Source organism: Drosophila hydei, unplaced genomic scaffold, assembly GCF_003285905.1.
Source record: "Drosophila hydei strain 15085-1641.00,03,60 unplaced genomic scaffold, DhydRS2 tig00000237-arrow-arrow-pilon, whole genome shotgun sequence".
In the NCBI taxonomy this organism is placed as follows: Eukaryota; Metazoa; Arthropoda; class Insecta; order Diptera; family Drosophilidae; genus Drosophila; species Drosophila hydei.
In genome coordinates this window covers 210,303-233,040 of record NW_022045691.1, presented here as the reverse complement: position 1 = coordinate 233,040, position 22,738 = coordinate 210,303, and the positions used below count along the sequence as shown (strand labels likewise).

The window sequence follows — 22,738 nt, the reverse complement described above, 5'->3', positions numbered from 1 at the left end:
ACACTATCTAGACTGACCCAGTAAGCGGGTTACTATTATCGATAACAATATTATCGATAGCAGAGAACTATTGAAATATCTAGTTAGCCTTGCCATTTGCACATGTATTATGACCCACGACGCATCCCTAAGCCAGGCACTCCTCAGGTGAGCTGGCCATGCGGCTCACTTGGCAACTTGAGGCAACAATCGGCTGAAGATTGGTCAGATGCGCAGAGCTATAGCCGGTTGGCTTAGATTGGAATTAGCTATATTGAAACTAAATTATAATATATAAATATAATTTATTGCAATTGCCGATTATAATAATAAAAAAACATTCTAAAATATTTACGACTATAAAATATTAGTAAAATTGTACAAGTTGCTATATATATTACAGTTATACAGTTATATATAAATATATATACATATATATTTACTTATAGTTAAATACACATACATAAAGAAAGAGCTCTGACCAATCAGTTGTGAAAATCTTTGTGCTTTTTGATTGCTGAAAATAATTTGTAAGTTAGGCAAATCGAAAGGACATAGAACTAGGCATACGTTTTATATGGACAGTACAATCTGTTTAATCTCTGGGCCTATTTGCCGCACAGGTTGCGCAGCTTCTGCTGGAAGAAGCCAAACTTATTCGATTTCGCTTGGTTCGCCCGTTTGGCAGCCAAATCGCTTTTGAAGAGCAGCCAAGCGTGACGATGCTCTGGATTCGCAGGACCCCACTTGCTGCTGGGCCTCAACGAGGCCATGAACGACTGCAAAGGTATGATTGGTCACAATCTGGGCGCTCGTTTAATATATATTTCCGACCTTACCTTGGCGAAGCTGCCACGCCTGTGGGTCGAGATGTACCACCAGCCCCAGAGCGGAAACTGGGCAGCGCCCACAACGAAGAGCAGCCAGCCCGCAACTATATAAAGCATAGAAATATTAGCTAGACACCTGGCTATTCCACACCTGGCTATTGGCTTACCATCGCCAGCAACGGGAAAGTAGAGTTCACTGTATTTGATCGGCTTTATAGTTGCCATCGAGTAGATGAATATCACGATCATCATAACTGGCGTGAAGAAGGACCAACAGAGGCGCCAGTACAGTGAAACCTTCTTGTTGCTCATGAACTCGAGGTCATCGCAAAAATTCTCAAGGCCTGCGAAGGGATTAAAATATGAATGGCATGGATGTAAGCTTATCAAGAGGCTGCCTGGTATAGGCTGGCAGATACATATGGTAAGAGACAACTATATATATACACATGAGAAGCAGATACATATGCGATAGCAGCTAGATAGAGATAGATAGACACAGATAGAACTAGATATAGATAGAGACAGCTATATGAGCTGGGCGATATATTAGATGATAGACACAGCTATATCCCCTGGGAGATAGATAGATAGAGTGAATATAGTCATGGACTTTCTCTAGGCCCTTGCCCTCGCTGCTTTGCCCAGCCTTACCGTATATCCACATAATGCCCGACAGCTCGAAAATGGCCAATATGAAGACCACATAGGTTCCTCCATAGAAATCGACTAGGGTCAGGATCCATTGACCGCCCTATGCACGGGAAAATAGAAGTGAAACAAAATATTTTATTTAAGTCAAGACTTCAGCCTCCATAGAAAACTGCAGGCTAGACGTACCGGCGTTACGTAGACCAAGCCCATGAGGAAACCGCAGATGGATGTGACCAGCGCTACCTTCCAATACTTCCACGACTTGAACTGATCACAGATGATGGTCACAATTGTGCTCTGCAGCGCTACAATCGATCCGATGCCCAGCACGAACAGCATGAAGAAGAAGAGCGCCGAGAAGAGCTGCGGCACCGCCTGAAATTTCGATATCGCATCCGGATATGAAATGAAGGCCAAGCCAGTTCCACTTCGCACCACATCCCGGATATTGTCCGCCTTCAGATTGTGCGCCAAGTTTCCAAGTATGGCAAATATGGTAATGCCACCCAGCAGACTGGTCAGCGTATCCAAGGTGGTGACAATCATGGCGTCTCTATGAGAAGATCGATAAACATTGCCAGAGTTATTGATGGAGTTTGATAGATTGAAGGATATAAACAATGTTGGATCTAATTAGTGTTTGATAGATTGAGCTGAGCAGAAAGAGTTTACGCGATATATTGAAGCAACGAGTTCATTAGATAGTGATCGATAAATTATGTTCGATAGAAAGATGAAGTAGATAAAATTCGATAGATAAAATTCGATTGATGTATAATACTAAATATATAGCGATCGATAAAAAAGTTCGATAGAAAGAATTCAATGGACGGCTCTCGATTGGTAGTGATCGATAGATGAAACGTGATTATAGTTATCGCTTTACGTACGAAAAAATGATTCGATAGAAAACTTTTCATAGATATCGATATATAAATGAAGCTCGATAGATATTGAAATTGATAGACAAAGTTGCATAGTTATTGATCGATAATTACGTTCGATGTAAAAAATTTAAGAGAAGTTCGATAAATCGTGTTTGATACTTAAAGATTGATAGATAAAGCTTGATAAGCAAAGATCAATTTAAAAAATTCATTAGACAGTAAAATAAGCTCAAAAGATCGATAGCTTCCGATAGATAAAGCTTGATAAATGATCGAGTGAAGAGTTTATGCCTACTGATAAAGTTTCATACAGATCGATAGATACAGCTCAATGGAGAGAGTTAAATAAGAAGAGTATGATATCGATAGCTGCTATCGATCAATGTAGTTCGCTATCCATATATGTACGATGATAGAGGTGCACTCACCTGTAAATGCCATGATCAAATCGATTGTAGGAGGCGAACATGATGATGGGGCCACAGCCCACGGCCAGCGAGAAGAAACACTGGACGACAGCCTCCTTCCAGACGATGGGGTTCAACAGCTCGCCCCATTGGGGCCGCAGAAAGAAGATGATGCCGTCGACGGCGCCCTCCAAGGTGACGGCTCGGCCCAGCAGGGCAAAGAGCACGACGTAGGGGAACAGGGCCAGGAAATAGGCCGCCTTGCCGGAACTCTTCACGCCGCGCATTATCACCAGGAATATGACGACCCACGAGACAAACAGCGCAATGGTCAGCTTCCAGTCGGGCGCACCGATGCCATCTGATATGTCCGACTTCTCCTTGATGACAACATTACTTTAAAAAAAACAGAGGCAGTCCAATATATATATATATATACTCTATTTACCGATCAACTTACAGAAAGTAGAGCTCGGAGCTGCTCCGCAGCTTGGTATCGTTCGTCAAGCTATTCGCCTCCCGAGCCAATGCCGAGGTGGTGTTCGCCAATGCAGTCTCCACATACTCGGTTGGTATGGAGTTCACGCAGTTGGCCCACTCGTCCCGGCAATAGGACCAAGGCAGCTCCGATTGAAACGACACGAACAAGTAGTACAGAGTCAAGGCCAACAGCGATGAGTAATACGTAACGATGCAGATTGTGGCAAAGGCCTGACCATAGCCGACGCCCAGAAACGACGGACATATGGACCAGATCTTTACCGTGCCTTGACTCGTAAACTGTCCAATTATCATCTCCAGATAGTACATGGGTTTGCCTAATGGAATTTCATTATTCATTATTCATTATTTATTATTCATTATTATTATTGTTATTGTTATTGTTATTATTATTAATATTGTTACTATCATTATTATTATTGTCATCATCATTATCATCATCATCCTCATCATCAGCATTATACATCATCATCATCATCATCACCATCAGCATCATCATCATCCTCATCATCAGTATCGTCATCATGATAATCATCATCATCATCATCATCTTCATCATCATCATCTTCATCATCTTCATCATCATCATCATCATCATCATCATCATCATCATCATCATCATCATCATCATCATCATTATCATTATCATCATCCTCATCATCATCATCATCATCATCATCATCATCATCATCATCATCATCATCATTATCATTATCGTCGTTATCGTCATCATCATCATCATCATTATCATCATCATCATCATCATAATCATCAACAGAGTCATCATCATCATCATCACCATCATCATCATCATCATCATCATCATCATCATCATCATCGTCATCATCATCATCATCATTATCATTATCATCATCCTCATCATCATCATCATCATCATCATCATCATCATCATCATCATCATCATCATTATCATCATCCTCATCATCATCATCATCATCATCATCATCATCATCATCATCATCATCATCATCATCATCATCATCATCATCATCATCATCATCATCATCATTATCATTATCGTCGTTATCGTCATCATCATCATCATCATTATCATCATCATCATCATAATCATCAACAGAGTCATCATCATCATCATCATCATCATCATCATCATCATCATCATCATCATCATCATCATCATCATCATTATCATCATCATCATCATCATCATCGTCATAATCATCCATCATCCACCATCATCAACCCTAAATTCAGCATTCATTCATTCATTAATCATCATCAACATTCATTCATCGTCATCATTCATTCATTCATCAATCATCATCATCATCATCATTCACATTAGCCTTATTATCAGCATTACAATTACATTATGACTTGCGACATGATTATCAGCTTTGGCATCATCATAACTATTATGATTAGCTTACAACGGTATACTCACCGATCAGGAATAGCACTATGATATATGGTATAAGAAATGCGCCTCCTCCATTCTCGTAGGCAGTGAAAGGGAAGCGCCAGACGTTGCCCAGGCCCACAGAGACGGATATGCAGGACATTAGGAATTCCAGGCCATTCGACCAATTCGTGCGTCCCGCATCCTTTTGCTGTGCCTCCTTCATATTATTCTAAGGAGATAATCATATAATATACGTGAAGAGTTGCCAGACTACTCAAAGTTTCCTATGTGTTCATATGATATATGATAATATTCCATGACTCTCTCCCCCGCTCTATCTCTCTCTCTCTTTGGCCCTCACGTGCCTAGTCTTATTTAATAGATTACCTAATCATCTATCTCTATCGCTTGGCTAGGCAAATGCCTCTCCTATCAGATCATCTTCCATCGCCTCTCGAGTCGCGCCCTCTGTATCTCTCTAGGCATTATCTAATTTGATGAGCTGGAATTTAAGTTCGGTCAATGTTATCGCATTTAGAGTTGATATTTGATTTATTTAATGCCTTGTTGATGTTTGCACATAATTCTCGCAGACTCAAGTGCAAATATTTGGGCGCTCGACTTGCAAAGAGCAAAGGCAGAACTTCTGCAAGAAATCTAACAAAATTCGCAGTTGACACTTGATACTGGGAATTCGCTAGATAAGACACATCTATGCGATTATACGATGACTGAGAGTGTACCGAAATAGCTACATTCTAAAGTTGGACAAGCAAGACTCTTGCCGTCGGATGGGATCAAGAGTAACGTTAAAGCATCTCAGATATGACTCTGCCAGGCAACTTAATCGACGGAGATTCATCTCTTTTAGACGAGTAAAATATCCAAACTCTCCAGATATGGGTCAGATGAACGCACAGCAATGCGGAAATTCCACAAAGCCAATATACTCTAATCACTTCATGAACGAGTATAATAAACGCCTTCACTAAATTCTATTTTCGTTCTTGTTTTTTTTTATAGCACCCATAAAAATCGTTAGCGCCTTTATCTAACTTTGATTTTTCACTTTATACTTTTTATACTGCTCGATCATAGTCTACCTAAAGCGTACTACAATAATTTATCACAAAATGTGACAAATTGTTGACTTTGCTGAGTTCGATTAGGTATTTAGTACGAGGAAAATCAGAGTATAATATATCTAAAAAATCTGATTAAATTGAAACTGATTGCTATAAATGAGAATCATATACGATAGCCAATTTATAGCCAGCTACAGTTGCGATACAGATTATGGGCCCCAATATAGTTAGTCAGTCAAATTTTACAATTTACTAGGAAGATATACCTTGATTAAAGCTGAGCCGCACAAGCAGCAGAGAAAAAAATTTTGATTTAGGGCTTTGATAAGATAGCAATTTTAATGGTCATGTGACAGTGAATTTTGATTTATCTGACTTGAAAAAATAAAAAATTTGAAAAAAAAAAATCCTAAGAAAAATCTCAATTTCTCACGAGATTCGAACCCGAAGCCAATGCGCTGCCTCGCCAACGCCTCTCCCAAAGCGCCAGCCTAGCATTGCGCCGCCCGCTCTCAAATGCAAAATTAAAGCAAGCGAACGGCCAACAATTGTAAACAATTCACTTGCAAGTTTTATTCTATTTATAGCATTGCCATGTGAATGCACGCAGTTGAGCGTATGTGTACGTGCATAGGCAAACTGGCAGCGTTAATTGCCGCGTGGCTTAGCCAACCGAGCACAAGTTTCCTTTAATAACTTCTGTGTTTCGTAACGAATTTCCATAAAATTTTCGGCACATGTTCATAAGACTTAAATAGATATTTGTAGGGAACATAAAAAACTCAATCTTTCAAAAAAGCTGGAAAACATTTGCAATTTAACATTTACTTAGTAAATTTTGTAAAAAAAAAAAAAATATATTTACATATGTAAAAAATCAAAATTGCATTTAATAAACACGAAACTAAATGCAACATTTGGTAATTCTAGCGCTAAAAATATAAGAGTTATACGCAGAGTTTGTTTGCTTTTAATCGATTGCAATTTATCGATTATTTGACACAAGCTTGCTTTAGGGTAAAGAGAGAGAGAGAGACGAATGTACAGGGCTAGATCAAGGCGGCTGTTAATCATAATCGAGAATCTCTATATATGCTTCTTGGACTCTTAAAAGATTTTAGCAAAGTTCCAAAATTCAGTATTTCCCTAATGGGCTTAGAAATAGAAAAATAAACTTATGTGGAAACTACTGTGATAAAAGCAAAAACAATTAAACAACTGCATTGGCAGTCACATACATAGTTCACGATACAGCATACATATATACAGAAAGAGTCAGTGAGAGTGAGTGAGAGGGGGAGAGAGGGGCAGAGAGAGGGAGAGACATGCAAGTCATAAATATAATTGCAAATTGTTAGGAAAGCAAAATGTGAAACAAGCTTTGACTAATGCACGCTAGTATGAAAACCAGTTAGCCCAAGCAGGGCGAAGCTGCTCGATTAGAAAATACCCTAAACACAGCAAGCCAATTTTCTCTGACTTCAATTTATGTATTCTAAGTCTATCAAAGATGAGCGCTGCTCTTTTTTATAGGGTATCTGGCTAAAGTAACCTACAAAGTATCAGACTTGATTCATTTCGACTGTCGTAGAGCCAAGCTAAACCCAAAAATATTTATGTACATAATATAAGGGATTGCATAAGTCGATAATCATCGACATATATCAAATTATAAATTAGATAACTCAAGGAATAGATCAACTTTTGCTTGAATTTTAAAGCTCACACAACTCCTAATATACCCCATTGATATGCATTTTCAGAGAGGTATTCGGTATTCAAAACGCAGTTCGGAATAACCATAAACGCAAATAGCAGTGACTATTGATAATACTTACCATTTTATTATTGCAGTTAACCAGCGAAAAACCAGTTGATGAGTCAAATCAAGAAATTAAGAGCTAGAAAGCCCAGGAAATAACCCCCAGACTCAATGACTCAAGTCACTCAACAGTTATCGGAGGAGGGCCCTTAACGTTTCTATGAGTACCACTGTTTGGACAGCTTGCCAGAAAGTCTGTGCAAATACCATCATATAGATCGGCAACTTTAGCTGGGGCATTTGTGAATCGCAGAGCAAGGCGCAAGAGACTTTCTGGAATTTTTGTTTTTATTTTATTTTTCTTTTATTTTTTTGTTTTCGTTTTAATTGTAGTTCAAACACCTTGCGACATGTTTGCTTTATCACAATATTGTCAGACAATATATTTCAGATAGATGTATATATTTATAGATCTTAATTATCTGTAAAGAGCAGTGGAAGCAATTCACATGTGCCCCATTTATACTCAGAACTTATACAGTAAAAGAACTGAAAGATTCTCAATAAAAGCAACAGAGAAACACAGAATCAGTTGAACTTTTTGATTGAAATGTTTTGATTACAAATGCAATTTGTAAGAGCTAAATGCTCAACAAAGTGAGCTAACGATCAATTGATCATGCTGTCCATTGTTCTGAATGATCTACACAAACACAAAAGATCAGTTTGTTAGATGTGAGTGTTTTGCTTTTGGTTAATTTAAAGATCGATAAAGGCCGTCAAGGATCTACAATGGTCTACAGCCATCAAGTTTGTGCAATGATCAACAAAGATCTACAATGATCTATACTGAACTTTCATTGCCAATGTACAGTGATCTGCAATGATCAGCAAAGATCTACATTGATAAGCAAATATATATAATGATCTTGGATGATCCACACTAATATACAATGACATCAAATGCTCAACATTGATCAGCAAAAGTTGTAGATCATAATAGATCATTGTTGATCATTGTAAATCATACTTGATCAAGGATCAATAATAAGCAAGAATGATCTACACTAACAATGACCTACAATGATCAACGATGAAATAATATGATCAACAATGATCTATAATTGGCTGCAAAGTCCAAGGACGATCTGCAATAATCAGTGAACATCAGCTAATGATCTACAGTGATCTACAATGATCAACATTGATCTATAATTGGCGCCAAAGTTCAAGGACGATCTGCAATAATCAGTGAACATTAGCTAATGATCTACAGTGATCTACAATGATCAACATTGATCTATAATTGGCTGCAAAGTCCAAGGACGATCTGCAATAATCAGTGAACATCAGCTAATGATCTACAGTGATCTACAATGATCAACATTGATCTATAATTATCTTCAAAGTTCAAGGACGATCTGCAATGATCAAGGGTGATCTACAGTGATCTACAATGACCAACAATGATCGGCAATAATGATCTACAACAATCTAGGATAATCTACAATCTCTGCAAGACAAGACAAGATCTATGAGCTGGCAAGATCAGTTGATCGCCATCTTCTACTTCTACTTCATACCGTACGTACGTTCACTTGACAGCCGATCTTCATACACATATTTCTAAATATAATGGTGCAGTTATTTTGAGCTCTTTGTACGAAGTGACATATGGCCAGTTTTTGAACACACATATAATAAATAACTCAGAATTTACAGATTTACGGCAAGACAAGTTCACAGTTGCTGGAGCTTATTCCATAATAAGTTAGGAAAACACCATAAACTTGTCAAAGGCAAGCAGAGTCAGGTTTTTCACACATCCACTGTAGATATTTGTAGTTTACATAATCCCCTTGCTGCCGGGCCGAGTTGCATTTTTTTCCTATTTTATAACAGCTGATATAGATAATTTGTGCCACGTTCTGTAAGTTTGTTTTCTATTGACAAGTTTCTATTAGACAAGTTTGTTTTGGTTTATGGCCTCAGCTTTGTCGGCCTTAATGATTAAATGGTGCTATATAAGTCATAAGACACAAGAGAGCATCATATTGTCTTTGACAATCTGCAATTTGAACAACGTCAACGACTATTTCTACTACTCCTACGGCAGGTGCTCCAACACCTTGCCTCCATCTTCGTCTCTCCCTGTTTGGTACTCCCGACGATATGTAGCCCACTTAAGAGCACTTGAGAACTTTAGCACTTTAGACTTGAATATAATTAAAAAGTAGTCCTTAACACTAGTGGAACCTGAACTTGAGCTTGAACTTGAACTGGAACTGGAACTGGAACTGGAACTGGAACTGTTTCTAGTAATACTGATAATAATATTCAATAGCTTGAAAGCACCTTAAAAACTAATTATGAGGTTGACTATAAGACTGGAACTAGAACTGGAACTGGTACTGGAACTTCAGCAAATGATCAATATTTACAAATCACTCAAAAACTAATCATCCATACTTGAAGCTAAGTGAAAAGCAGTCAATGGAACATGCCAGACTGCAACTAGAACTGGAACTACTACTGGAACTGAAACTAGTTCATCTAATAATATTGAATAAAAGTACACAAAAACACTTTTATTTCAGCTAAAACCAATTCTAAGTCCAAGTTATGCACTTGAGCTTAAATTGATTAAGTCCAATCGGAAATAGAACTGGAACTGGAACTGGTTCGGGCATTTTCAAAAATCAAATTCAAATCAAAAAATAATCAAAAGATTGAAATCAAAAACGCTTTCTTTTAATGCCATCTAAAGGGCAAGTGCAACTGGAACTGGAACTGGAACTGGAACTGGAACTGGAACTAGAACTGGCAAATGTATTCACTCACTAAAAACTTTTTCTGCACTTTCGTTTCAAACTAATTAAAAATCATTCCATTTGGCATATGGTATTGGAGCTGGAACTGGAACTTGTTCTTGTACTCACATCTGGCTTGCTGCTGTTGTTACTGGTGTTGTTGTTGTTGTTGTTGTGTTGAGGGTTGCCATTGGCCCCATTTTGTGGCATTGTCTTTAATTCCATTGCAAGGCGGCCTTCGCGTTTGCCCCCCAAAGCAATTTTCCTTGTTTTTTTTTTTTTGCTTTGTTTTATTGTTGTTTATGTTTATTTTGCTGTTTTTACATATATATTTATTTATTTATTTTTTACGCACTGCTGAACATTTAATTAAGCAAAAATTTTAAAATAAAAAAAACCAAAAAATTATATAGAAATTAATGCAATTACCACAAGCGCCGCGTCAAAGTTAATAATATTATTTCAATGGGATTTTTAACGAGTGCCCAGCGACTGCATGAGGCAGAGCTAGAGGGGTACAGAGAGCGAGAACGAGAGAGAGATAGAGAGTGAGGGGGAGAGATAGAGTACGACTTGTACCAATGACCGAGTCACGCTTAATTTTTAGCTTTTTTTCAATTTGTTGAAGTTGAGTTGTGATGCCGTGAATGCCACGGCTAGAACTGAGGCGGTGTTGAGCTTTGAGCGCTTTAAGAACCATCACAACAAGCTAAAACAATTGGCATAGGTACACAGGTAGGCAGACAGGTACACAGGTGGGCTGCGACAGCAGCAGCAACAGTTGGGACCGCTTCCAGTAAGCACTTTAGGTACATGTGCAAAACTTTTTTATCTTACCTTACAATGTCATTATCATCAGCATCATTATCATTATCATTAACATCAGTATCGGCACAGTTGGGTTGAGCTAACACCCACGCAAGAGCGAGCGAGAGGGAGCAAGAGCTAGAGCTAGCAGGTAAACTACAGTCGACTGTGATTAGGATTATTGGAGGTGGGCACAGCGACAATTGACGCATTCCCGCATTGAAGAAGGCACGGCTATGCTCGACTAGTAGATACCCGTTAATCAAAAGCAAATTTAATCAAATTAGATACATAACAATGCATACAAGCTGCTTGTCTCAAATGACGGACTATGAAATACCCTGTCAAAGCATATTTATGCACACTTAGATTAATATTATTGTGGCTTGAGAAAGTGTTCGACTACTAAATACCCTGTACTCCATTTTTATAGTAATTGCACTCTTATTCAGATACATACTTTGAGGCGAAGGTTTATTTAAGAGCAACACAAAGACTATGAGTTACCCTGGAGTCATTTTAAATATACCCAATCTAATCAAATCTAAAATTAAGCCGCTCTCTTATGCTTACAGGGTATGCAAAAATTAAACTTAAGTTGAAATCAAACTAATGTAACACAAACGGGGTATATAAAATTAAACATATTTATATCAAGAGCTTTTAATGCTTATAGGATATACAGCATACAATTTTAAGTTGTACTTAAAAATTCTTTTGTTTGCAGGGTATACAAAATAATTTTTTGCATTTGGCTTATAGGGTATATAGCAAGAAAAACATTTGTATATTTAAATGAAGTATTCATATATAAGAGTGCAGACAAAACATAAATTTTGATACTTTTGATATGTATTAAATAGACTTCTAGGTCATATATACTACTTAGAACATATTTATATGCGATGTACAATTGAAAAAAATTCCAACTGTCAATTCTGAGGTAAATCTATTATACAATGGTGAATACCCAGCCGATCGGACTATTACCACGCGTCAGACGATGGCAATAAACCCGTTCTCCATGCACAATCAAGCACTGCATACATATCTTAAGGGAACTACAGAGCCGCTAGACAAGAGCTTCATATCAAGCACTATAAAAGTTAAACGCTGCCGAGGTCAATTAAGAATTTCAGATTGAATTGAACGCGAGTTGTTCCTAGAAAGGTATAACTACATATCGAGTATATAGCCCGTTCTAAAGATAGCGAACATAAATGAAACCACAAATGCTGTCATACATCTGTAGCTTTAGCTCAACAGTATGTTAAGCCCATGTTATTTAACAGCGCCACTTGCTTTAGTCGGGAGTGACCGACTAGAAGATAGACTTTCGTCATGAGCAGTTCATTAAGTTTGGATAAGATCGATAGTTATCGATAACAAGCTAGGAAATATGTCAAGCAATCCAAGCAGTCAAACAGATGCCACGCCCCCAACACCTTCAGAAAACAAACATTCATTTTGATTTTCAAGTTTTTATTTTTAATATAGTTGCTTTAATTTTTATATTTAGTTAATAGCTAAGTTTTTGTAAATTATTTTCACTTGAATGTGTCTATAAATTAAATCTTATTTGTATTTATCGTCTCAGCATTATTAAATTAAAGAACCAAAAAATATATATATATATATGTTTATGTATATATATATATATATACAAATATATAAATTTAGAATAGAAATAGATAATATAACACGATAACTATAAGTTAAATTTACGATTTAATATGTGGTCTACATCAAGTTGTTATGCATGTCAGTGTGTGTGTTTAGGTGTGTGTGTGTCGGTGTGTAATCAGTGAAGCTGTTAATTAACAATTTTACAAGTGAACAATTTTTACAACGTGAAATTAAAAAACTAGAAAAAAAAACTGACAATCATAATAATAATCATAATAAAGATAATAATAAAAATAATCATAAGTAATATGTAATTAATATACATACATATGCGTATCATAATATGCTAGAATAATAAGTATTTTATTTATTCAGAAATCAGACAATGAAAAAAACAATTATCAAAATCTTTTACAATTCTATAAAAATTTGCACTACAATTGTTTTTTATTTTTTACTCATTTTTTTAATTTTTTCCGTTTTTTTTTTGTTTTTTATTTGTTTTTGGGGGAAAAGAAATCATAAACATAAACAAAAAATGTATATATATTTTTTTAAATTAAAAATAATAAGAACAAAATTACGCGCCAAGTCTTATAAGTGTATATATATATATATATATATATATATATATATATATATATATATATATATATATATATATATATATATATATATATATATATATATATATATATATATATATATATATATATATAGTTTATATTGTATAATTATCAACACTTGTACGTTGCTTTCTATTACTTAACAATTGTTTAAAATTAATTAGCCTTTTGGCAAAACGAATTTACTTCCAATTAAAATTTATTTAAAAAAAAATCCGTTAATAAATAGAGCATGTTGTCTGTGTGTAAGTGTGTATATAAGTGTGTGTGAAGTGTGTGTGTGTGTGTGTGTGTGTGTAAGTGTGTGTAAGTGTGTGTAAGTGTGTGTAAGTGTGTGTAAGTGTGTGTAAGTGTGTGTAAGTGTGTGTAAGTGTGTGTAAGTGTGTGTAAGTGTGGGTAAGAGTGGATGTGTGTGATTTGATTTACATATACATATGCAACGCTTATGCTAGCAAAAACAATTAAAATTATAAATTTACTTTTACGTTCTGCTATGGAGACACACGCATAGCACACATCAGTTGTGATCTGATGTATATATATTTATATATATGTTTTTGCTTGTGTTTTCGTTTGTTTTTTTCTTTGAAATACATATACAAAAGGCATATTATGTAACTAACTCTTTGTTTTTCTTTAAATCATTTAGCTGCGACTGCAACACTGCGCAAAGTGTAAAAGTTTTAAGTTAAGCAAATGCCGAACTATTCGATTTTTATATAGATCGAAATATATCTATATCTATATATAACTGTGTTAGGTTCGCTGTTGCTGTTGCTTGTTACAAATTGCTTTAGTTAAGTGTTGTTGGCATTCATGTATTTACACAAGAGACTGAAATAGCAGTTAACACTGATCTCTGCCTCTCTCTTTCTCTTTCTTCTCTTCATTTATTGGTAAGAAGAAGACAAACTATTTCCGTTTGCCGATTGATTTGTTTGTTGTATTAGTAAAAATTTGTATAGGCTGCGGTGTAAGTCTTTTTTTTCCATCTAAACTTTCAGTTAATATATCTTTTTTTTTTGTTTTTTTTTTTTTGTAATTTTTCCTTTATTTTTTGTTTTTGTTAAAAAAAAATAATACACATTTGTGAAATATGCTTGTACTATTCATGTTAAATACACAAAATCAAAATCAAAATTAAAATCATAAATAAAAAATTAATGTTTATTAATGACTTTTTTGTTGTTTTACTTTAAAGAGAATATAGGAAAGAGAAAAAAACATTATAATTATATACAACATGACTTTGTGAAATAAAGAAAACTAACTGTGCTTTAGGCTAGTTGAGAGTTTACTTTATATATTTATATATATATATGTATATATATATATATCTTGTTGTATACTTTATATAAAGTAACTTCGAAATTTTGCCTTGACTTCTCTTTATATATAGATATATATTGAAAATAAACAAAAAAATCTATTTACACTAAATAATATTACTTATATTCTGAGTATGGTAATATCTGAAGCGTTTCGTTAGTGTTGATGTATTTGAGTGTGTGTGTGTGTTAGTGTGCGTGGGTGTATGCCCAACGGAACTGACGCAAAATGTTATCATGTTGTACAGCGCACATTCCTTAACATAACTCAACCATCGAAACCACCGTTCTTAGGACTATACACATTCGAAACTAATCTAATTAGTTAGTTTAGTTTAGTTTAGTTTTAGTTTTAGTTTTAAATTTTAGTTGTAGTTTAGTTGTTTAGTTAAGTTGCCTATATGCGGAGATCAGCTATGGATCAGAGCACAACAAACAAATCGAAGAGGCATTCGCAACTAAAGCAACAAACAAAAATTATTGCTCATTTCTTGTTTTTAAGCGCCTTTTGTATATGAACGATCATTGGATATGAATGTTCTACATATATATATATATATAGTCTATGTCTATGTCTATGTCTATGTGTGTGTGTGTTTTGTTAACAATGCGTTACATGTCATATATATATATATATATATATATATATATGGTGTGTATGTGTGTGTCTGTGTGGGTGTGTTGTTTTGTATTTATAAATAAATACGGACTCAGTCGCGTTCTACAACTTTTTGCATGTTGGGAGTTTTATCCAGCACTTTGAGACATCCAGTGTTTAGCTGCTAGTTCTTGTTTGTTGCTGTTGTTGTTGTTGTTGTAGTTTCCTATGTGTTAAGTTTTATTGTTCATTTGGGCTGTTAGTCACGCATCTCGACCCATTTAGCGAGATTTCTGGCGACAAGTTCCTTATTGATAAAAATTACGTTCTGGAAATGCAAATCCAGAAAGAAAATCAATTAGTAAAATATTCAACAAATACGAAATAACAAAAGTTAACATAGTTTGAGCCACACAAACATCGATAACGTGACATTAATAGCACTGATTAACGATAACTCAATGGGAGAGCGCCATTAGAACTATTATATATCGCTTCAACTGCTATTCGGGCTATCTCGCTCGCTCACACTTGCCATCTCTTTCACTGTGATGCGGCTTTTTACTTACGTTTGGACCTAGAGAAGCAAATAAATAGATTTCTGGTATATTATGGCTGTTATAGCCGGCGACTTGTGCTTGCAAGACAATGCCTTTGGTTAATTTGTTGAGGATATCGGCCGCATCGATAGACCAGGTCTCATCTATAAGCAAATATCACTGATTAGATATATGGGATACGTAAGATATAGAATAATTTACCGATTGGCTCGATATTGGACAGTATGCATTCGGTTGCCTGAAATGGCAACGCCATAAAGTCTGTGCGAATTTGACGCAAAACATTAAAGCTGACATTCATATAGCCGCCAAAGTCCAAGAACTTGATCAGGCACCGCTCCTCGTCGTCATTGGGATCGTTGTCCACGATTTGAACGCGATACCAACAGCCGTTGATGGGCATCACACAGACGGCGCTGATCTCGATACTCGGCAACTTGGGCGCCTCCATGCTCGAGTAGCTGTCCAGCATCGATTTCTGAAGTGCATGCAGCGATGGGTGCGATGGATGTAACGGATGCTGTACGAACACATGATCTCCAGAGAGCACTGCGCTGACTGACACGTCATTGTTGATGCCCTCGATCAAATTTATCTACAAAAGTGTAAACGATAAACACATTTCAAATATCAAATACATTACAAATTCTATTAATATCGATTAATTATCGATAGTTTGACATTACTTTCAAGTGCAGTTTATGTTTGGTTCATTTATAGCCTTCTAGGGATGTTTCAAAGCTTTAGAATGATAGTTTATATACATTCTTAATCGATTTTTAATTGATAGCTTAGTATCATATAGAGCAACGTATCGTTCAGCATTACGAATTCACATGGTAGATTTTACGGTTACATACGTAAAATCGAAAGATTTGCTAGCTGAACGATGTACATAGTTATTGCTAATTTGATCGATAGTTAGCTTTGTTAGCTTTAATCGATTGACTGCTTGCAAACATTTATAAATTTTCTTTGCAATAGTGAACTGTCGACATTAATATATATATATATATATATATATAGACGACTATAACTCATGCTAATCGTGTTTAAACATGCATATTTGAGTTAGCTATTGCAATTGAAAGCAGTATCGATTCAACGACTATATACATAGTTTATGTTATCGATCAACATCCCTAGGGCATAACGAATACAACATTCTCTCTCTCTCTCTCTCTCTCTCAATGGTTAGAATGTAGATAGGTACAGATAGAGACTGCAAGAATCTGCCTTTAACTCACTTGTAAGCTATAGAGGCTTTCAGTCGATAGAGGAACTATGGATTGCGGAAGCGCATAGTGAATTCTTTGCATTGTAAAATTGGGATAGCGTCTGGATGGCAAACGCTGGCGTATCATGGCCAGCGCGGCGTCGATCTCATTGTCGGTGCCTTCAATGGTGCAAATGCGCAACTTGCCGGATGAATAGCGATTCTTGCTCAGGCCGACATTGGCCAAAGTTTTCGACTTGATTTGATTGATGAACGAACGTTTGCGTCCATATAGCTGGCCAATCAAGCTATTTGGGAAGAAGAAACGATATGAGCTCTTCACGCGCGAAGTTGCCTCCGATCGCGGCAAGCTGGAGCCTTTGCCGGAATCACCAGATTGCACGCTGCAAATGCTAAGCGATGGACTAGCTGCATCCACATTGCGCTTCTGGTTGCCATTGACTGCATCATCAACAACAGCAGCAACAGCGGCTTTGGCGGCTTTGGCGGCAGTGACATCAGTGACTGTAGCACTCGAATTCTCATTCAAATCCACATGCTTTGCTACAATTGTTGGCTCCTCAGTCTGTTTGATCTGTGCTGCATCTGTGCTTTGTAGTTTTGTCTGTTCTACGGGCTTTATTGCCTGCTCCACAGTGGCAACGGCATTCTCCCCCTTCTTCTCATCCACCTCCAGCTGCTGCTGCTTCTTATCTGCATCTGCGCCCGCACTTGGATTTGGCTCGCAGTTGTTATTCTGCTCGCATTCCTTGGTGTATTTGCTCTCGAGAAATGAATTCTCTGGCGATATTTTTGGTGTGCGCGTCGCTTTGATGACAACCGGCTCCTCGGCCTTTTGGTTGATCTTCCGGTTATAGAAGGAGACGCGATTTTTCGATATTGAATCAGGTAAATCTCTGGGCGATGACAGATTCTCAAAGTCCTCGTCAATGGAACAGAGTTTCTTATGCTCTGCATCTTGTATCTTAGACTTCAGCATTTCCGTATCAATCTGCTGCTGCTGATGTTTGCCGGGCGATGCGCGTCCATTGCTCTGTATTGTAATTGGCGCTGATTTGCCATATAACATTGTATTCGGACTCTCCTTCTCATAATCCACATTGTTCAGCACTGAACCGTTGCCCACACTGATGTTCATTGATTTGGTGGCACCGGTACCAGGCACCGCTCCATTACCGTTGCCCGTAGGCAATTTGCCATTATGGGACTGAACGCCATTCACTGCTTTACGCTGTGTTCCCGGCTCGAGGGCCTCTTTGATCGGCTTTCCATTGGCAGCGGCGGCATTTGCATCGTCATCGTTTTTATCAACACGATTTTTATTTCTACGCCGAAACCAAAAGACGCCGAGTATAAATGCTACACCGGGCAGTGAGAGATAGAGTAGAGGACGACCGGATACCATTTTCGCTGAATATTGGAGAATCTGCAAATGTTTCAAAAATAAACTCAATTAATAATCAAATCGATCTGAAAAGCTTGTGTTTCCTTAATTTGCCAATGACAGCCATAGAGCAAAGCACTCCTAATGAGCATCCTTTCCGAAACGACAGAGAGAAGAATCTCTCTTGAGACAGAAAATAAAGTGAATATGATTACTGGCAAATATATGCAATTCCACTAGAATAGCGTATGCATATACACGGTTAAGGATACGCAACAAAATACAATTTGAAACAACTAATAGTGCTCTGGTGGGGAGTGCCCGCGCCTCCTTCTTCCTGTTATATACATTTTCACAGAGCTATTATAACCCTGAGTTCCCATTCATCTCCCTTCAGCAATTTAGGAACAAATCTCAGCATAATCATTAAGCATAGTGACATGAAAGACTTTTCAAAAGGCATGGAAACGATTAAGAGCGCGAAATGAAATTGAAAAACAAAGAGCAAATTTAATGCTGCATTAAAACATAGAAACATTGGCTTAAGGTGTATTATTAGTTAAAAATTGGGCAATACAGTTCAGATATAAATATATATATATCATACTTCAGACTTTTTAGACCTTTAATAGTTTGAAATGCTACATAAAGTCAATTTGTTTGGGTCGCGACCATCACGAGACCTATTTGGCATCCACAACCAACTATGTGTGTGCCTGACTCTGTGTGTGTGTGTGCGACGACGTATTTATAGCAAAAATACGTAATTATAGAAAAATCATTCGAATAGCGACGCGCAGAGCAAATAAGGTGCAAAGCAGAAGCAGAATGCCACGCGGAAGCCAACGAGCAAGAGTGGGAGACAGAAAGAGAGAGAGCGAGAAAAAGAGCGCGGCCGCACACATATTTAGCACGCAGATCGAGCAAGCCAGTGAGCGGGCAAGGGAGTGAGTGAGTGAGAGCGTATCGTGCGTCTCACTTGCGCGTGCGCTGAGTGTCAAGTGTGAAGTAAAAGCCGCAACAGCAACAACAGCAGAAAGAGCAGCCGCAAGCAGCTTTCGGCTAGCTAAAAACAAGCATAAGAAGAAGGAGAACAACAACAACAAAAACAACGACAAGCATTACGTTTACGGCAATTGTTATGAAATCGTTACAAAACAAACGTTGCTAAAAACTAATCAAAAAAATAAAAGAAAACTAAGAGACAATAAATAAATAAATAAATATCAAGTGGCTGTCAAACGTTTAAGCAGTAACAAATTTAAAGCGCAAAATCAAGAATTTTGGAATCACCTTTACTATTTGTCACACTGTGCACGCTGATTGTGGAATTTTCCAAAATAAAACCAGAAGAAAATAACAATCAAAGCTCTGCCACGCACAATAAAAACTTATTTGCTCGTTACTTTCGTAGGGAATATATATATGTTTAGATTTATATATATTTATTTATACTTTATTTTTGTAGGATTTTATTGCTTTTTGTATCGAATTATTCGCTGGGTTTGGATTTACGTCGTTGAGCTAGAAATATAACTCAATTTATATATAAATATATTTATCTATATTCGATTCGTTGATTTGATGCCGGCGTTGCGACTCGTAGAATTCGAGCTTTATGTTTTTTCTATATTTCTATGCGTATCGCCGTCGTGCGATGATAGCGCGTCGATACACAAAGGGAAACTACCCAAAAGCGTTTCACATTTTTTTCTTCTTTTTTATATTTCGCCACCCCCACCCCCCTGCTATAGTGTGTGTGTGTGTATGTGTGTAGAGGGGATCGTGTGATTTGCTTCGTTTTTCTATTTATTATTTCTAGCGAACAATTACCATTTGTCGATTGTTGGCAATGCAACCCAAACCATCCAAAACCACCCAAACCGCCCACTCAATTAAGAGGCGCGAAAGCAGTGTCAACAGCCTCAAAACAAAAATTCGATCAAAAATTTAACAGACAAACAGACAGACAGATAGATAGACAGATAGCAAAGAGCGCCCTTCGTCAAAGCATTTCAATGAGCCAATAAAAACGTTAACCTCGCTCTCTTTTGCGCTCTCTCTGTCTCTCTCTCTCTGGTTTTTTTGGGCAAACCTGTTGCCCTGCTGCTGTAAGTGTGTGTTCGATTTTCCTGTTGTTTATAGGCATAGCTAGACGCTGGAGACAGACACATACACGTATCTGTATAGAACAGGTTTCGTCACCATTGATAAGCCCTAATCACAAAATATAAGCACAAAGGTCATCATAATAGGACTGGGCGATCAGGGGAGACAATTGTGAGAGGTTGTCCATCAACTGTTGTCATATTTGGCATTGTCTACAGTACTGCCACCTGGACGAAGTGAGCACTCTTTAACACTTACATGTGTCGACCATTAATGCCGTTAAAGCTACGAAACTCTTACATGCTTGTATGCGTGTATACGTGTGTGACTATGCAAACAAACATATTTGACAGCTGGCGCTTGACTTTGAACTTGCAGAAGGTGCCAAAAACACGTTACAATTAGATAGCTTTGTTTTAGTAAAATTCCATTTTGAATTTGTATTATATATGCACATAACATTTAGTGTTTGACAGTTGTTAAACCAGCCACGACTGGAAGCCAAGGCCTATGGATTGTATTTAACTCGTTATCACACGCACGCACGCACGCACACACACACACACACACACAAACGGTGCGAATGAGAAGGCGAATTTCGTCTATTAATACACGCACACACGCACTCAAATACAATGAACGGCAAGCCAAGTGCAACAACGATCTGCTTAAGTTTTGCCTAAGAGTTGCCACCCTTCCCCTGCCCATTCCATTCCCTTTGCCAATTTGCTAAATTCTGGCAACGTGGTTGGCGATCATATGCTCTTCGACGACAACATTTTCTTAGTTTTGTATTGTATAATCGTGAAAATGATTTGGTTTTAGTTTTTTCTTTCTATTTTGGCTTTGTTGTTGTTTATTGCTTATCAGCAACAAAATTATAAAGCGTTTGATTGAACGGCGTAGTGAAAGCCGTCAAACAACAAAACAAAACATAATGCGCACACACATTTCAATTTAAACAAAAATTCTATGGAAAGCGTAACAAAGCTTATTTCTAAGCTAAATGACTCAGACACGAGCAGAATTTTACCTATGCATATATATATATATATATATATATATATATATATATATATATGTATGTATTCAGGCATGTATATAAATACCATGAAATTTGTGTAGGTATATAAATGACATATGCACACATCTAAGCAAAGACGGCAACATATTTTCATTGTATAATCGACATGCATAAGAAATAAGGACCGAAACGATGAGCACATTGATCCTTGGTATACTACAAAGGCACTGTCAATACACACAGACGCAGAAAGTTGACAGGCGGTATAAATTGTATGCCGCATGTTTAGCGACAGCAAAAACAACAAGGTGTTGCCACCTATTGATTATGTTGCGCATTTTTTGCACTCTCTTTCACACAGACACAAAGTCACAAATACAAAAAAAAAAAAAGAATTAATTAAACTGCGTACAAAAACATTTCATTTCTATTCTGTTTCATTTCATATTGCGTTGCACTTTACAACGAATTCAGTTTGCTTGGAACATTCAAGCAACATGACACCATTTTTTTGCTTTGCTCCGCGAGTGTTTTGGCAAATGTTTTGTAGTAGGTTATGTTCCGCGTGGTCAAAATTGCGCTTACCTTTTTAAACCAGTGGGGTAATTAATATACTTTGAATTGCTTTTGAATAAGCGAAATTGTTAACTTTATTGTTTTTTAATATATTCACTACTTTTAATTTGACTTATATGACACGAATTTGTAGCGTATTTTAGGAGCACAAATTAAACACGTGTCTACGTCCACCTTTTACATATCATAACATGGCCGGCGTATGCAGTGTTGCCATCATTGTGCACACAAGCCGATAAACTAATGACGGCATTCGATCAGCTACGTCTTATTTATTGAGACGCATTTAATTTTCAAACAAATCACTTTTTAATATTATTCCATATGATATTGCACTTGAATTGTTTGCACAAATTGCTGAAACGCGTGTGAATACAGTTAATCGGGCTGAATGACAACACATGCATGAACAGTGCTGTATTTAATTGTAATCGAAATAATCGATAAGATAACATCATCTCTTAATACCAAAATTATTCAAAATTAAGTAGTATTTCTTTGCTATCAAAATTATTTTTACGGGTAGAATTTAGAGTTGAGCCCTAAAGTTTTTTTTTTTAAAAC

The 22,738-nt window shown here is 36.8% G+C and overlaps 2 protein-coding genes across 4 annotated transcripts; both read right to left on the bottom strand.

The window, feature by feature from the left end:
- Positions 1-428: 428 nt before the first annotated feature.
- Positions 429-10,965, bottom strand: LOC111593409 (sodium-dependent nutrient amino acid transporter 1). Of its 3 annotated transcripts, none has more exons than XM_023306135.2 (10): positions 10,879-10,965; positions 4,685-4,871; positions 3,218-3,575; positions 2,779-3,153; positions 1,650-2,016; positions 1,464-1,563; positions 977-1,153; positions 819-913; positions 550-758; positions 429-496 (listed from the first exon to the last, which is right to left on the bottom strand). In XM_023306135.2, the coding sequence occupies exons 2-9, from the start codon at positions 4,863-4,865 to the stop codon at positions 588-590; spliced, it is 1,824 nt and encodes a 607-aa protein (XP_023161903.1). In that variant the 5' UTR covers positions 4,866-4,871; positions 10,879-10,965; the 3' UTR covers positions 429-496; positions 550-587. The 3 variants fall into 3 exon arrangements, with proteins under 3 accessions (XP_023161903.1, XP_023161901.2, XP_023161902.2); XM_023306133.2 differs by lacking the exon at positions 10,879-10,965 and adding an exon at positions 10,429-10,628; XM_023306134.2 differs by lacking the exon at positions 10,879-10,965 and adding an exon at positions 10,429-10,628 and having other exon boundaries at positions 473-496; positions 568-758.
- Positions 10,966-15,343: 4,378 nt separating this feature from the next.
- LOC111593494 (KH domain-containing protein akap-1) lies at positions 15,344-22,570 on the bottom strand. Its single transcript, XM_023306258.2, has 5 exons — positions 22,184-22,570; positions 17,092-18,507; positions 16,046-16,439; positions 15,854-15,987; positions 15,344-15,612 (listed from the first exon to the last, which is right to left on the bottom strand). The coding sequence occupies exons 2-5, from the start codon at positions 18,484-18,486 to the stop codon at positions 15,544-15,546; spliced, it is 1,992 nt and encodes a 663-aa protein (XP_023162026.2). The 5' UTR covers positions 18,487-18,507; positions 22,184-22,570; the 3' UTR covers positions 15,344-15,543.
- Positions 22,571-22,738: the final 168 nt, after the last annotated feature.

Coding starts and splice junctions, on each gene's coding strand:
- LOC111593409 (XM_023306133.2), bottom strand. CDS start 10,524: ATGGAATTAAAGACAATGCCACAAAATGGGGCCAATGGCAACCCTCAA. Junction 1,564..1,649: donor GCTTGGTCTACGTAACGCCG/GTACGTCTAGCC, acceptor TCCCGTGCATAG/GGCGGTCAATGGATCCTGAC. Junction 914..976: donor CTTTCCCGTTGCTGGCGATG/GTAAGCCAATAG, acceptor TGCTTTATATAG/TTGCGGGCTGGCTGCTCTTC.
- LOC111593494 (XM_023306258.2), bottom strand. CDS start 18,486: ATGGTATCCGGTCGTCCTCTACTCTATCTCTCACTGCCCGGTGTAGCA. Junction 16,440..17,091: donor AAAGCCTCTATAGCTTACAA/GTGAGTTAAAGG, acceptor ACACTTTTGTAG/ATAAATTTGATCGAGGGCAT. Junction 15,613..15,853: donor TTGCTTCTCTAGGTCCAAAC/GTAAGTAAAAAG, acceptor TTGCATTTCCAG/AACGTAATTTTTATCAATAA.